The sequence below is a fragment of the Hippocampus comes genome, unplaced genomic scaffold, assembly GCF_001891065.2.
Source record: "Hippocampus comes isolate QL1 unplaced genomic scaffold, H_comes_QL1_v1.1 scaffold48, whole genome shotgun sequence".
Lineage (NCBI taxonomy): Eukaryota > Metazoa > Chordata > Actinopteri > Syngnathiformes > Syngnathidae > Hippocampus > Hippocampus comes.
Window position 1 is genome coordinate 942,345 of NW_017808403.1, and position 15,578 is coordinate 957,922.

Sequence of the window (15,578 nt, forward strand, 5' to 3'; positions counted from 1 at the left end):
ACTTTTGCATTCAAAGTAAAAGCATTCAATTTTTACTTTTTATTTTTGGAACACTGTAAACGATGAAACGAGCACCGATGCAACAAAAATATTTAATTTATTTTGGTTATATTTTCCTGACTATCAAATAAATCATGCTCAATACAGGTAAGCGCGACGTCGAGCGACTTTGCTTTATTTTGAAAGTCTCTGTCGGACGTGTATTGTTTTATATCTGGTCTCTTGACCGCCGGCGAGTCTTGGAAAGTCTTGAATGTGACTTGGAGCGCAGTGAGTGGCGATCATGTCTGCCGTCACGCGCGGATTGGATTTACCTGACTGCACTGTCTTTCCCAACTCCGTCTCCATGAAAACGCAGTAACGCGGGGCCTCGGGAATGGCCAATTCGGTGAGTAGCCATTCGGGAGGGTTCGGGGCCAGCTTGGCTGCCTTAATGAAGGCAGTGCTTGTATATGTCACACCCGAGGAGTCGGTCCTTTTCACTCCGTAAAAAGGATTTGACCAGCACGTTAGCTTTAGCCTGTACGTCCCGCTATCTTTGCCTTTTTTTCACACCCTTAAAGTACAGTATTCCCAAACGGTTTCCCCCGAGTCCGAAATAGTTATTTGGTGACTTGGATAGTCACATCCATATTCAAGTTTACAAAATACTCTTAACTGTAATGGAGAGTCCTCGTTACTCCCCTGTCTTGTGATGTGATGTTATTCCTAACTGGGGAGTTTCTTTTCCACTGTACTGACTTGTCTGTGATTTGAATGTACTCGTTTTTTTTCCCCTCCCCAAGTCAAATAGAAGTTTACTGTGCCGACCACTTCAATAGGTACACCTGCTCAATTCAAGTCTGTTGTCAAAAATTTGGAGGAAAAAAATTGCTCGCATACCATGTTACTGGTGTAAAAATGCACCTTTTCCCGAATGTTTCCAAGCTTGGCAACATGTTAGTAGCCCTCAGTATGATGCAGCGTTCAGTGAAGATGAGCATTTCCGAAGTAGTACGTTTCACCTGAAAAAAGTTGATTTTTAATTCTCAAGCAAACGTTTCAAACCTTGCGACAGATTAGTCATGATTTACCCAAGGATGACAAATCAACATCTCCCTTCCCAGGGCGCCGTTCAGGTGAAACTCGAACTCGGCCACCGCGCCCAGTTCCGAAAGAAACCCACGGTGGAAGGCTTCACGCACGACTGGATAGTGTTCGTCCGGGGCCCGGAGCACAGCAACATTCAGCACTTTGTGGAGAAAGTTGTCTTTCACTTGCACGAGAGTTTCCCGAAACCAAAAAGAGGTGAGCCGAGCTGCTTTTCATACTTTTGAATTGCCCTTGTAGATGTTTGCCGCTCACTGTCGACCTCTGTGAACTTTAAAGTCCTCTGGAAAAAAGGCAAATAAGTTGTGCTGGTTGGGAAACTGTGATGAAAAGGATTTGGTGTTCAGCTCTGTTGGGCTGATGCATTCAAGTCCCCTTTACGGTGGGTGGGTGGGAGCGAGGGAGAGAGGGGGTTGGGGGGGGGTCAAACAAATGACGAAAGCTCAGGACAGTCTTTTAAAGACGATCAAGTAACTTTTGGTGACTTTGATCAGGAACGCTGAAATTGTGGCTCAAAATTGGCCTGATTATCGGTACGTCTGTACCCGCTTTCAAATCCTTCACACCACAGGATAATCACTCAGCATTGTCATTCCGACAAATGTGATAATCAGGCTGACTTTGATCGGAAACGGGAGAACGGGCTTGGTATGTCTGCACCTGCCTAAACACGGACGGGCCACACCACAGGGAGATAGCTCAGGATAATCTTTCAGACATCCGCTTACTAGGCTTTCGCTGACCTTACCGGGAAAGCAGGAGATCGTGCTCAAAATTGTCACGATTATTGCTATGTCATTATCTGGCTGAACACACCCCACACCAAGAGATAATAGAGACATCGATAAATGGGCGCTTGTCAATTTTGATTGTAAGTGGGGAAATGGGCTTCAAATCAGAGAGTTTATCCTAACGTGTGTAACCTGATTTAAGGTCGAGGACCAATTTCACGAATAAAATACCCCTTCAGATTTCTCTCCAGTTTCGTGGCTATTAATGGCAGATAAGCGTCTTTCATATTCATTTAAGAATGAATCAATTCCGGTGCAGGCAATGTTGTATCGTGTGGGGTTCAAGCGTGGCGCTAATCGCATTCTGAAGACATTTGGAGGTGCAATGCAATCTCATTGCTGCCTGGCACACTTGCAGGCCCGATTCCAAATCTTTTGTTGGACTCCGTGTCACCGCTTACAACCGGCAAGCACCAAGCCGGAGTTGAAACTGATGCCTCCTTCTTGCTGGTGTTCCCGCCACATTGAGGGAACCCCCCCCCCCACCAAAAAAAAGGATGCCACTGCTTCATTATTACCTCAAACTGTTCTCGACTGTTGCCATGGGAACACCCATTGGCAATGGCTCCTCGACAGGAGCCAAGGAAGACACAGTGTGTTTTTTTTTTTTTTAATGCTTTTTTCTCGGCGCCACTGATGGGATGTAATGGCCTCAGCTCAAAGGGGGAAGACGGAGGGACGACGCGTTCGTTGAAGGCTGAGATGCCAGTCTTGAAAATGACTCCCTGACCAGCGCTAATGGCGAGGTATCCCCATTCCTGGAAGAAAGAGCTTACTGTTGGCCAACTTGCCGACAGTATATATGCGTGCGCGCGCGCGCACACACACACACACACACACACACACACACAGTCTGATGGCGTCATGATTGGTCCAACATGTTTGCCCCCTGGCTGTCTTTTGGCCTCTGTTGAGCACTGGCACCAACCCTCTTTAGCTTCCTCCATGCCCACCATTGATGGTTTCCTTTGCGGCCTGCTGATGCGCGCGCACGTCGAAGATGCCCATGCTCCATGTCCAAATGAGCCGGAGCTTCTTCCACAAAAATGCTTTTGTTATTTTGTGGTCTGTTTGAGAGCACTGCCTTGGTCACAGTCTTTTGGAGGTCGAAAACGTGCCGTGCTCGAGTGGAAGGTATCAAAGGTTTCTGCGAAGAGAACTGATTTAATTCCTTCGGTGAAAGTCAGGATGTACACAGTCTGAAATATTCTGAAGTGCAGAATGAAAAATGAATTATTGACTGAATTAAAATGAAGCATATTTGCGCAAAGCTGCTCCTTTTTTTTCTCTTCTGTGAAGAGGAAAAAAACTCTTCCCCGACTGACAGTTTCGGCCGTTGCTTCAGCCTTCATCGGAGTTGTCAGTACTAGAGAAACCTTCAAAATAAGGCTCCCGACCCGGCCAGCTTTTTTTAAGACGTCACCAGGAAGTATTGACGGCTCCGATGAAGGCTGAAGCAACAGCCGAACATGTCAGCCAGGGAAGAGTTTTTCTCTTCACAGAGGGGGGAAAAAAAAGCCATTGTCTGGGGGAAAAAAAAAAGAAACCTTCAACCTAATTTTCAAAATTGGTTTCATAGAAAACGCATTTGGCACACCTCATTCCGGAGCCGTCATCAAAAAATATTTTTCCACGAAGCCGTGCGAATTTGTTGCATCACCATCATCCTCATTCGCTCTCCAATTCACGTTCATCCATGTCGTTGCTGTCTTGTTATTTTTTTTATGCCCCCAATGTGACATTTCTCTGATTATTATTTTATTTAGTTATTTTTTTCCATTCTGTCTTGTGCAGATGTTGGAAAAAGAAAAAAGCAGCGAGCCTATTTTGACACGCAAGATGTCATTAAAGTAGATCTCTTTTATTCAAATGGAGGCGGTTAAAGTCAAGTGTGGTCCGAAAATGAAATGCTGCTGAAATCTACTTGAGTCCCCAAAATTGAGCATTTGTTACTTCCCACCGCCTCTGTCCCCACACAATGGAAAGAACAACCCCCCACCCCCTCAAAAAAAAAAAGAAAAAAGAACTCCCGTGCAATAAGTGCAATACAAAGGGAACCCGAGGAATGAAAGTTCCGGACTGAGTGCTGCAGGCAGCATGAAAGGAGCCCAGAGGTGGGGGGTAGGGGTGGGCATTTGGGGGCAGCCACCACCTAAGAACAGGAACTGAGCCGTAAATCCCGGCTCTCCGTGGCTTCGCTCAATGAGTGGAGCGCGCTTTATGAGCCTTGTTGTCTCTTGCCGTGTCTTTCAGTCCTTTTTGCCCTCAACCGGGCAGCCGAGCACGACTTGAAATAAGCGGACCCCAAAAAGAGCAATCGTTCTTATCGTTGGTCTTTTTGTCTTGGTCAAGTTAGCGGGCTCAAGTTCAAAGTCCGGCAGAGCCAAACGGCGCATATTGACCCCGTATCTGCCACGAGCCGGTCAAAGGGCAGCCGATGAGCAGACGCATCGAGCCGCCCACCAATCATTTTGAGACGGTTCCACCTTCGGGTAATTTTTTCGGTGTTGCGAGCTCAACTCCCGACGGCGGCTGCCGTCGCTTACGTTAGCGAGCGCTTTCAAATGCGTTTATGCTGAAAGCATTTTTGTCTTGAGCCCCCGCTGGCTGTCGCCGAACTTCTCCAGACCGGCCACCTGCGGCGCGTCTTCCGAGTGACTTGTCTGACAACGCAAACTTGGATCTTTCTTGGAGAGTCGGCCTTTTAATCTTGCCCCATTAATCTCGCGCCCGTTTGCGTTGTCCAGTCTCGCTGTTAGCTGATTAGCGCCAGGTCGTTTGGGTCAACCGGGCCTGTTAAGAAAACATAGTGCGAGGTTGTTTTTTAAAAGACTGGGCCTGTTCAAGCGTGCTGCGTCGCTAATCACCACCCGCCATTGTCAGGGCCCTCCTCGTCATGAACCGCTATATTTTTTTAAAAAACGGTTAGGTGCTACTTAAGTTTCCCAGGTAACCCTTTGTACAGGAAACTGATTCGAAGGTTCAGTTACAGATGATAGTGTCGTTATTGTAACTGTATTTTGGCATCTACCCTCGGCGCAGCTGGTGTAGGAGCAACTGCAAAACGTACATCTATCATCAAGTATCAATTGCTCGGTATCGGCAAGTACTAAAATGAAACTATTCTTTTGCTTGGTCTTCCAAAAAGTGGGAACGGTACATCCTGACTTACCGCTATCTTCCTTTGTTTATCGCACGCTTTGAGACATTGTAGAAGACTCGGGTCACGTTTGACGTGGAACAGCCGGTGTGAGCAAAAACTTTGAAGTACCTGCTCAAAATTTTGTCAGACAGTCTTTTCATTTGGTGTATTTTTGGGTACATTGATTGGACATCCACGGTTGAGGCATTCAGATTACGAGTCAACAAATGTGGAGGGAGTGTTTTTTTTTTTTTTGGGGGGTGCCAGTCTTTTTTGGGCCCCCCCCCTCTTTAAGCTCGCTGTCCGGCCCGGCCTCATTACAAGGCAGTCTGTGCAGAAAGGCCAAATGCAAAGTGACTGGCATTGTTCTGTGATTGGCATCTCATCTGGAACCAAGACTTGAGTGCAAAGAAAGAAACGCTAATTTTCTCTTCCAGGTCAGCGGTTACTTTGTGACCGCTCAACTCCGCTGCCCCGACATGTTGATTGGCTTTATCGCCACGCGGTAATCGCGTCAGCTATATTTCCAGAAATATGTACAATCGGTGAGACAAGTATGGAAGCGTGCAACTGTGAACTTTGGAACATTGGACTTGGAATGAGCAGCAACAGCATTGGAATGACGGCAATCGATGATTATGGAGGCGGGGGTCCTTGCCCTTGTTTCCGATGAGCACGGTGCTCAATCAACATAAATTATTATTATTTTTTTTTAATAGCCTGAAAGTAGTTTTCATACAATTTTCTTTCCATGATTTACTTTTGTACTTGAGTACGTAGTTGGCCTAGTTTAGTGATCACTAAGATTTCATCACAAGGCACGCTACATTCCTGCCATACTGTTTTCCAAACATACTTCCAGCTTAAGAGTAATGATGACTTCACTGTTGCATTAGCGTCGGTTCGTGGTTGTCCACAGCCCGGCGTAAGATTGCGTTGGGGTCAATGATTTTGTGTTCATAGCGCTTGTAGAAAATGTGGACAAAAAAAAAACACCCTTAGAGTAAACCCAAACTGAACTGATCACTCTTGATTTCACCCAAAGTAGGATTATTATTATTATGTTTCATTTTATGATCACAATCATTTGATCTTCTTATGATTTAATTGCTGTAATAATTTCCATTTTTTGATGGGCCGCTGAAAAATGGATGGCGGGCCGCGTAGGCCCCTCGTGCCGCAGTTTGGACATTGACATTTTTCTGTCTCGAAGTGTTGTTCGTGCAAATACAGGACGGTGAGAATGACTTCACTGTTGTGTGAGCTTATTTTAGAGAGAGAGGACGATGACGATGCGTTCTGATTCGCGTCTGTGTTGCCGTTTTACATCGTTGCTCCAGGAACAGAGGACGCCCTGTATATTTTTTGTTGGTGTGTTCGGAGCAGCGTTTTTCTTTTTTTTTTTTTTTTTCCCCCAGTCATCCAGTGTGTCAGCATGCCCATCGCTTCCTCAACATGTTGAATGGGTCTCTCTTAGCTGGACGTCATTGAACGTGACCCCCTCGCACAATTATCTCCAACCCAAAATATTTGCTCAGCGATGTTAGGCTTTGCCGGTGAGTTCGTTTGCCGAGCCATCAATCCCAGGGAAGCAGGGGTGGGGGGGCGAAACGAAGCGCCCAGAGATGGACGACGACAAGGGTGGAGTGAAATAATCGGCGTATTGGAAGGGGTTCTTTTTCAACCGTCGAGTGTCTCAGGCCTCCCGCCATATTCCGCCGGGAAAACAGGCTGACAAACAAGCGCCTCTGAGCCAAGAACACCTGAGCTCAAGTTGAGTTTGTTTATCCTAGAAGTCCATGGGGGAAGGGGCGAGGGGGGGGCGGGGGGCTTCCGCCCGCTGGCATGACTGACAGGGTGGTGATTTTTTTTTTTTCTTTTGATTGGTGAGCACAGGGATGGATGTGGGACTGAAAATTAGCCCCGGTGAGGAAAAAGCTTTGTTGAGCGTGTGATTGCATGAAACGCTTCCCCTTTTTGTTTTTGTTTGCAAGTTTGCAAGGATCCACCGTACAAAGTGGAGGAGTCGGGATACGCCGGCTTCATCTTGCCGATTGAAGTTTACTTCAGGAACAAGGTACGTTCAACGTTGATTCCTTTTTGCTCCCGAAATGGATGCCTCCGGTCCAACGCATGACCGCTGTGGCTGCAGGAAGAGCCGAAGAAAGTCCGTTTCGACTACGACCTCTTCCTCCACCTGGAGGGCCACCCGCCTGTCAATCATCTCCGCTGCGAGAAACTCACCTTCAACAATCCCACGGAAGAGTTTCGGCGCAAGCTCCTGCGAGCCGGCGGGGTAGGTGGCGGGCTCTCTCCTTTTTTGTCTTCCACGCCATCCGTTCTGGACAGACCCTGCGGTCGCACCTCCACCATCCTCGCGGCTCTGCGTAGTCGTTCCTGCTGCTGGGAAGCGGCGGCAGCGTCCATTTTATCTGCCGGCCCACAGAAGACCCCTGTCGTCTGCAGCTTTTACGACCCGAGCTAAGTGCTCTGTGTTTACTTTGCCTGCACGTCTTTCGTAGCCTTCAAAGGCAAAGCCACATTCCCGCTCGGCGTCGAGCAATCGAAAGCCTCACCTCACACGCACGCACACGCACGCAACGTCGACTGAAAATGACTTGGTCATGAGGAACGTGCTAACAACTTCTCTCGTCTTTTCTTTGAACAGCAACGGGATCCGCACAAACGCACCTCGGAGGACTCAAAAGTAAGATTTCAATCGTCCAGAAATAAGTCGTTGGCCTTCAAGTCTTCATTTTTCTTCATTGTGAGAAATGATGATTTTGTTTTTCATACAAGGAGTGACTACAATTTCTAGCACCCTCTGCGAGCGCATGATGTTGAGAATGCAACGTTACTTGGATAGTTTGATCTTAACGGTATGGCCTAGAAGTGTTTATGATCTGTGGACGCACCGCAGTTTGGACTTAATTATTGGTAACTCACAAAATAACTAAAAAAAAAAACCACACAAAAACAAACAAAAAAACCAAAATGTTAAAAAAAAAAAAACACACACAAGTAAATGAAACTGACTAGAATTACAGCAAAAATGTCCTTTGTTTTTGTCTTGGTCAATTAATGTCATACTCAAGTGTTTGGGATTGGTTTTAAATGTATTTCCATAAACAATAAATAATCTATATTTCAACAAAAAAACTAAGGCTCATGACAGCTGAACTAAAACAAAACATTTTTAGAAAAATAAAAATGAACACACTAAAAACAGATTAAAACTTCCCAAATTTAAAAAGAAGAAGTGTCAAGTCAAACCGAAATAAAAACTAACTGGAATAAAAAAATCCCAAACTATTATAACGCTGCTTCGAGCGTGTGCAAGCATACGTTATCGATGAGCAGACGGCTCGGTGTAGGATTAAACGGCCAGGCGGGCCAAGAAGTCAGCTCAGCTATTGTTGTCCAAATATTTTGTCAAATGATGCTACTTGAGCCTCGTTTGGTGATTGACTTTGGTCTGGTGTACGGATGCAGCGCAAATATCGTCATGACTTGACCACAGAGAGAGCAAATTGAAGAAACCAGGGGACGAGCTAACGGCAGTGGGCCGCTGTTCTTCCGGCAGGTGATGGTCATGCAGGAGGGCTCAACGTCCTTGTTTGGGCCGCACATGAAGCTCCCGACGCTTCCCAACAGCTCCTTGGCGTCCGCCTTCTCTGAGCCAAGGAAGAGCAAAAGCTCCCATGGGCCCAAGGTCAGTAACACGTCCACCAACGGCCTTTCACCCTTGGCGCCTGCTTCCAAGTTGTCCCATCTGCGTTTCCACATATCATCTTGTCAGATGGACAGTTGTCCTCTTTTCTGGTCTCCTTGTTACTTACTGGCACCCCAAACGTCACCCGCTTCACTGGCCTGTGCTGTTGTGTCGACAGCCTTGACAAGTCTCTCCCCCCCGTTCGGGAGTGTTCATAGCTGCGCGGTCACTGGAGTTCTCTTGCTAAGCACGAAACGGTTTATTTTACATTCGGCCACGGGGGGGGGGGTTGGCTTGACTGCTGTGACGGAGCATGCTCGAGTTTGGAATGAGCCGGCCGGCAGCTTTATATCCTCAAGGTCCCCGGGTCACAAACCCATAGACAATCTAAAAAGGCCTTTGGAAGTGTCGGGGACTTGGAACACACCCCGTCGTCTAGACTGTTTTAATGGCTTGATTGCAGGGATGAAATATCGGCAAGACGGCCCGAGGTGAGACCCTGGGCCAACCCCCGGTCATTACAAACAATTCATTTCCTCTTTTTCCTCGAAGCCGCCATTCCGCTCCATGTTAAAAAGTGCTTGTGGAGCTGTTGAAAAGCACCTCACTCAAGCAGCCTTCGTTCCAGAAGCAGACCATTCTATCTTTTACCGATAATATGAAAATACATTGCTTTCTCATGGAAAAACTATTTTACGAGGGCCCAACCTCGGCCAGTATTAGCTCTTTTAAATTCATCAAAATTTTTGCGTGTGTGTGTGCGCATGTGCATGCATGCGTGCGTGCGTGTGTTTGTGGGGTGCAGTGGGGGGGTGTCAATGTCCAGAAACCTGGCCTTGATCAAGATGAACTCTCAAATTTTAGGTCCGTTTCCATGCCGTGGCTGCTCTGAGTCACGAACTGCCCCACTGTTGTGTGGTGTTCCACAGGGCTCAATTCTGGGGCCTCTGCTTTTCTCACTGTATCTGCTCCCGTTGGATTCCGTCTCAAGGAAACATGGTATTTCCTTCCACTGCTATGCTTTTATCCTGCTTGGAGGATATCCAGACCTGGATGGCACTAAATTTCTTGAATTTCAATGAAAATAAGACAGAACTGATGGTGTTTGGTCCCAGTGGTCCTTGGACATCCCATCCTGTAAATTTGCCCCCCCCACCCCGGCTCCTTATCTTCAGCAGCTTCGAATTTGGGTCTTAAACTGGACAGTGATTTGAAATTGGACCGGCAAATTGGTGCTGTTGTCAAATCCAGCTTCTTTCATCTAAGGTAGCTGTCTCAAGTCAAGCCTCTGACTGGAATGCACTTTACTTTGGTGTCAGCCAATCCTCTTAAGCATCTCCAGTTGGTCCAGAATGCCGCTGCGCGCCTGTGGCTGGTACTCATAAGAGGGAGCACATCACTCCGACTCTGGCGTCCCTTCACTGGTTCCCTTTTAGAGTACTTTGTGAGAACCTATGCTTTTTTCTTCTCCAGGAGCAGCAATTTTGTATACAGCGGTGGTTGTTTTCAAGTGCTCTAGAAATACAGTTTAGTTGAGTTATTTGCCCGAGTCGTCATGGGAACTGAAGCCTCACTTCAGATTGGCTCAGCAGCTGAGATGCGACTGCCTGCGAACGTCAAGTCATCTCTAATTCTTGTTTGCAATAGGACGGCTCCAAAGGAAGCGGTGTCAGCCTTCTCACCACGGCCACAACCGCCAGCACCAACAGCAACAGCAGCAGCACCACCAGCTTCTCCAAACTACACAAGCCTTCCAAGGAGCAGAAGGACAAGCCGTCAAAAGACTTGAAAGAGAGCAAAAGTGCCTTCAGAGACACGTGCTGGGTGTCCGGCAAAGCCCCGAAAGAACCTTCCAGAAAACCCAAAGAGAACCAGCCGCTTCAGAATAGCAACCCTAAAATGGGATTCAAGGAACCCAAGTCTTCGTCTCATCGGGGCGAGGTGTCGCACCACGGGGCGAGCAAGCGACTCTCCGCCCCCGACGGGGACAATCATGTCACCAAAAAACGCAAAAGGGGATTTGGGGATTTGTCCGGGAAGCAGACATCTGGCTCCGACGCTCAACATTCCGACAAGAAAGTTCTGAAGGACAGGCCGCTCGCGCAAAGTGCTAAATTGCATCCAGAAGGTGACGACGCGGCGCACCGGAAGGCCTCGGCGCTTCCGCCGTTCCCCGACGCGATGGACCCCAACGATTCCGACATGGAGTCCACCAAGTCGGACGTAAGTTGGACACGAGAACAAGAGCGAAGCGCAAGCTTATTTTTGTGAACCGAACCGCATAAAATAACTCCAACTCAAAAAAACCAAAACATATTTCCTTTGCAATATAAAATAGAAAACAAAAGTTGAAGTTCATCAAATTAGCTCAAACTATTTTGATTGCAATTGTAGCACAGATGGCCTTTGTTTTTGTCTTTGCCAATTCAACTCGTACAAGAAAGAGGTCCTTTGAGAATTGTTATTTACTTGACTTGACTTGATCACACAATACTGAATGACCTTTGCACTCGACAAAGCTGCCATATATTAAAAACAAACTAAAACAAACGAAGATAAAGCGAACCGGCGGGTGGATCAAGTCCAAACAAAACCAAACCGAACTTTCATGTAAAATCTTTGGGACCCTGCAGAAGAGTCGCGTTTGTTTCCGTCCGTGTCACAGCACAGTGGCGTCGAAGGAATTTCACTTTCAAGTGAAGCACGTGTGCAAAGATCAAATCCTCTTCGCCTCCAGGGGGAGGATTTGTTGGTGGTCGCTTGTTGGTGTTGCGGGGCTATAAAATTGGATGGCAACCTGGGAGAGAATCTGCTTTTATGGTGCTCTGCTTGGCTGCGGGGGCCTGCGTCGGAGCCTTCGGTGCAAAGGCTGCGCACCAATGAAACCATGTTTGTTGGGGCCGCAACCAGGAACTCGACAACGGGGCCCGGAGTTTGATTGGAACACAAGATTGGGGCCTTGGGTCACAAATCTTGGTCTCCGGAGACGATCTGATTCCTGTCAAAGGGGCTGACGTTTGCGACTTGGTGTCGCCATAAAACAAGAGCGAGTGCCCGAGCCAAATAGTCGACGGGCGGCGGGATTTATGCTTTTACGGCACCTGAGAATACTGGCAATCGACTGCGGCGATTAGCACGACAATAGCAGCGGCGTGGTGGTGCCCTCGCGCTACCTCCGCTGCTTGCCTAGAGAAAGAACTTTCTTTGGAATGCAGGATGCGCTCCTTTTTTGTATGCGGGTGTGTCTTGGTTCCGTGCAAGTCGTTTTCTCGGGGGTGGGGGGTGGGGGGGGCTTCAAAAAAGGGATGCGGTGGAGGGGTGATACTTGTTTTTCAGACTCTCAACCCCGGTGGCCGCAAAGCTCCGGGCCTCGCTCGTCATGTGACCGCCGGTTCGATCTTTGTCTTCCCGCTGCTCACTGGGCCACAAACGGCAAATGTGGACGAGGGAGCCGCCGCCGCCATTTGGGAGCACTCGGCAGTAGTTCACCTGATTTGAAATTGGCGCGGCAACGTTGTAGAACGCAAGTGTCAAATTCCAAAGGTGGCAGTTTGAGAGTGGGGGCGGGGAGCACACGCGCGAAAAATTCAGTGTTCATCCGATGCGACTGGAGCGAACCAAACTCTGTCTTGCAGCGCGGGCATCACTATCATCCTTGTGCGAGAGTCGCACTCGCTCGACCGGTCGTTTATTTGAACCAAGCGACGGACGCTGTGACTGCGGAGCTTTGTTTTGATGCGTTGCGGAATACACGCCGTCCTTCCTTTCCTGAATTTGAAAGGAAGCACCTTTGCATCTCTCCCTGAGCCGATCGATGCCTTGCACCACAGAGCGATTGCTAAAAGTCAAGAGCCGCGGGCTCGTGTCGCCGGCTCAAAACGAAGATGCCGATTGGCACAAGAGGAGACGAGAGTTCCACAACGGAGGGCTCATCCGCAGGCATCCGGACGTCGGTCACAAAGAAAACTGAATTCGCACATTGGCATTTTGAATTTTTTCCCCATAAAATTGATTGTGGATCGTCAAGCGAACCGAATCGGTGATTGGAAGATTGGAATTTGCAGAGCTGAATTTTTCTGTGAGGAATTCCACTCTGATTTTCAATTCATGTCGCTCAGATCCACTTTTTCACCGCATTTATTCAAGTTGAGCTTGATGGTGTGTCAATGGTTCAGACTCCGTTTCTGGAAACAAGAACTGCATCTCAACTCACAATCACAGTCTGGATTATTCTTCCAAATACGTTCGGCTTTACCCCGCGTGAGTCAAGTTGAGGGAAGGAACAAGCAAGGCAAAGCCGAAATAGCAGCTCATTCCTGGAAGATTTGCTCTCCTCGCTTGCCGCCGGTGGTTGGGGTCGAGAGGGGGAGGGGGGTGGGGGTTGTTCCGAAGGTGTCCTCAAACTGCAACTAAAAGTCAATTGATTCCCTTTGAAGGGGGGCTGCTTTGCGGCTTTGAGGAAGGCAGAACAAAGGCCTTGAAAAGGAGCCGGCGCAAGATTTGTGGCCCGGCCGCCCGTGCGCCATAAAGCGAGAGACCAGCTGTGTTACGTTGGTGACGGCTCTGCCAGTCCTCCTCGCGCCTTTTGTCCCGTGCAGCACTTTTTTTTCTCGGAGAGCGCTTTTGACCTCTTTTCACCTCCGCTCGGCGAGACGCCGCTTCGCTTTTTCCCTGAACGCTGGTTTCCATGAAAAGGTGGCCCGCATGTTCATCTCCTTTCTTTGTTTGTTTGTTTCCCGCCTCTCCGCTAGTCAGAACAGCCCAGCCCGGCCAGTTCCAGCTCCAGTTCCGGCTTTGCGCCCACACACCACAAACGCCAAGGTAATGAATGCGTTGAAACTTTGGAGCGGTGTCGCTCGCGATCGTCGGTGACGATCAACTTGGCAGCGGATGCCGTTGTTGATGGTTCACCGCATCCCACGGCGGACGCGCTGGGTCGTGAGCTCTTTGGTTCAAATGGCGTGTGTGTGTGTGTGTGTGTGTGTGTGTGTGTGTGTGTGTCCCCGCCCCGGACGCAGTGGTGGATTTGATTGTCAGAAAGCGGGTGGCTATTCCTGACGCCACCCACACAGGTAACAGTCGACATGCCCGTCACGCCTCAGCTCCATTTGCAGCGTGAAAGCACATCGCTTCATGCCCGTCTTGTCATCGCATTTCCGTCTCAATTGTTTGTATCAAAGGGACGCTATGGTGGGGCCTGCCTTGCTTGCGTGATGCCATCAAAACTTTGTTTTTCCCAAAAATATGAGTCCAGTGCCCCTTTTGCACCCAAAACAAAAAAGCATGATAACCCCGCCCACCTGACATCATTGGTGCCGGGGTCTTGCCCCACAAATACCTTTGAAGAAGACCGTGAAAGAAATCGTCGCATATGAAATGGCAATCACACGATGACAAGGACAATCTTTTTTGAAAACCATTCAATTAAATCATTAAATCCAAAATCCGGTATTTGAAAATACCGGATTTTGGGAAAGGGGGTGGAGGGGTTGTCCAAAAATTTTTTTTCCCCCGCCGTTGGTACATCTTGAGTGCATTTTGATGCTTTTCCATGCGGCAAGCGCAACAGGTCAGCACGTCTCACGCCGCTCGTCTTTCTCCCCGCGTGCATGTGCGCTTCCTGCCCAGTGCTCGGCCCGCTGCAGTCGGTGATGCGGGATCTGCACTCGGACGACCACGACGACAATTCCGAGGACCAGGACGACCTCGACTTGGATTCCGAGGCCGAGCGGCCGGCGCCCATCCACGTCTCGCACCACCAACGCAGGTTGGCCCCTCCCGGCCGCGAAGCTCAAAGCTCCCGATGGCCGAAACCGTCTCTCGGCGCGAGCGCGAAGGGATAATCGACTCACTGCGCCGTCCTGTGACTTTGCGATAAGGGTCAGTTTGAGTGACGGCAGCGAGAGTGACGGCTCCGCCCCCTCGCCGCCTTCGCGCCACGACGCCCCGGCCTTATTCAAGACCGCAAATAACCAGGTAAGATGTTTTCCTCGGGCCCATCGGTGAGCCCTCGCGAATTGCGAAGTTCACGGATGGAGCCCAAAAACGGTTGAAAAGACCCCATGTGAAGACAACCGTCCGCGCAAGTTCTCAAGACTTTGATCGGCTGATGCAAACTCAATCCAAATAAGCATTATTCGGGATGTTCGATCCCACCTTGAGACCGATTTATTCGACTCTCGAGCCCTGATACCGAGGAAGCGACATCAAATTTCCATGACGGATGGACCCCAGTGTCCCGATATAGCAAGTTCCCGCAATTCATTGCGCTCTTCTGTGTTCTCGTTTGATTATTATTTTTTTTTTCATTTGTTGATCAACATTTTGGATAAAGCACACAATCAAATTCAAATCAAGAAAGACACCCGATCAATATATGCATTTTGCAACCGGGTTACAAAATGCCCAGTAGCAGCTCAGCATCACGTGTGTGTGTGTTTATATTTATATTTTTGTGTTTTAAAGTGGTTCAGATAATGAGAGTGTCTGTGTGTATATAAGATGAATATTACATCTATAAATTGATGGGGCCAAGTCAGGTTTGGTGCAAATTTCCTGTGATTCAAAACCAACCAAGCAGAGCAACACAGCTTCCAAAATTCTTCTGGCTTCATGTGAACACACAATGCCAACCAAGCCAGCGTCACCCTCGCGGAAGGTAAAAGCGATGAGATAAGGGCCATCGGAATACATGCCGGTGCAACGGCACGCGGAGGCGCGCCATAGAAAAATACTCGCCGGCATATGTTCCTTATCCTCCGCGACGAGCAACGTACCGCATCTGAGCGAGCCTGGAGGAGACCGTCTGGTTTGTGATGAGACTGCCTGCCCCCCCCCCTCCCCC

General features: G+C 48.6%; 1 protein-coding gene across 3 annotated transcripts in view; it reads left to right on the forward strand.

The window, feature by feature from the left end:
- The first annotated feature begins 157 nt into the window (after window positions 1-157).
- Window positions 158-15,578, forward strand: part of mllt3 (MLLT3 super elongation complex subunit) — an 18,237-nt gene continuing 2,816 nt past the window's right edge. The window contains exons 1-11 of one of the 3 annotated variants that reach the window (XM_019858474.1): window positions 158-388; window positions 1,107-1,287; window positions 7,017-7,099; window positions 7,175-7,318; window positions 7,691-7,729; window positions 8,543-8,734; window positions 10,382-10,957; window positions 13,486-13,555; window positions 13,753-13,806; window positions 14,363-14,501; window positions 14,614-14,710. In XM_019858474.1, coding sequence (XP_019714033.1) covers window positions 377-388; window positions 1,107-1,287; window positions 7,017-7,099; window positions 7,175-7,318; window positions 7,691-7,729; window positions 8,543-8,734; window positions 10,382-10,957; window positions 13,486-13,555; window positions 13,753-13,806; window positions 14,363-14,501; window positions 14,614-14,710 — 1,587 coding nt within the window. In that variant the 5' untranslated portion in view covers window positions 158-376. The remainder of the gene's footprint in view (window positions 389-1,106; window positions 1,288-7,016; window positions 7,100-7,174; window positions 7,319-7,690; window positions 7,730-8,542; window positions 8,735-10,381; window positions 10,958-13,485; window positions 13,556-13,752; window positions 13,807-14,362; window positions 14,502-14,613; window positions 14,711-15,578) is intronic. The other 2 variants (XM_019858475.1, XM_019858476.1) reach the window with 2 other exon arrangements.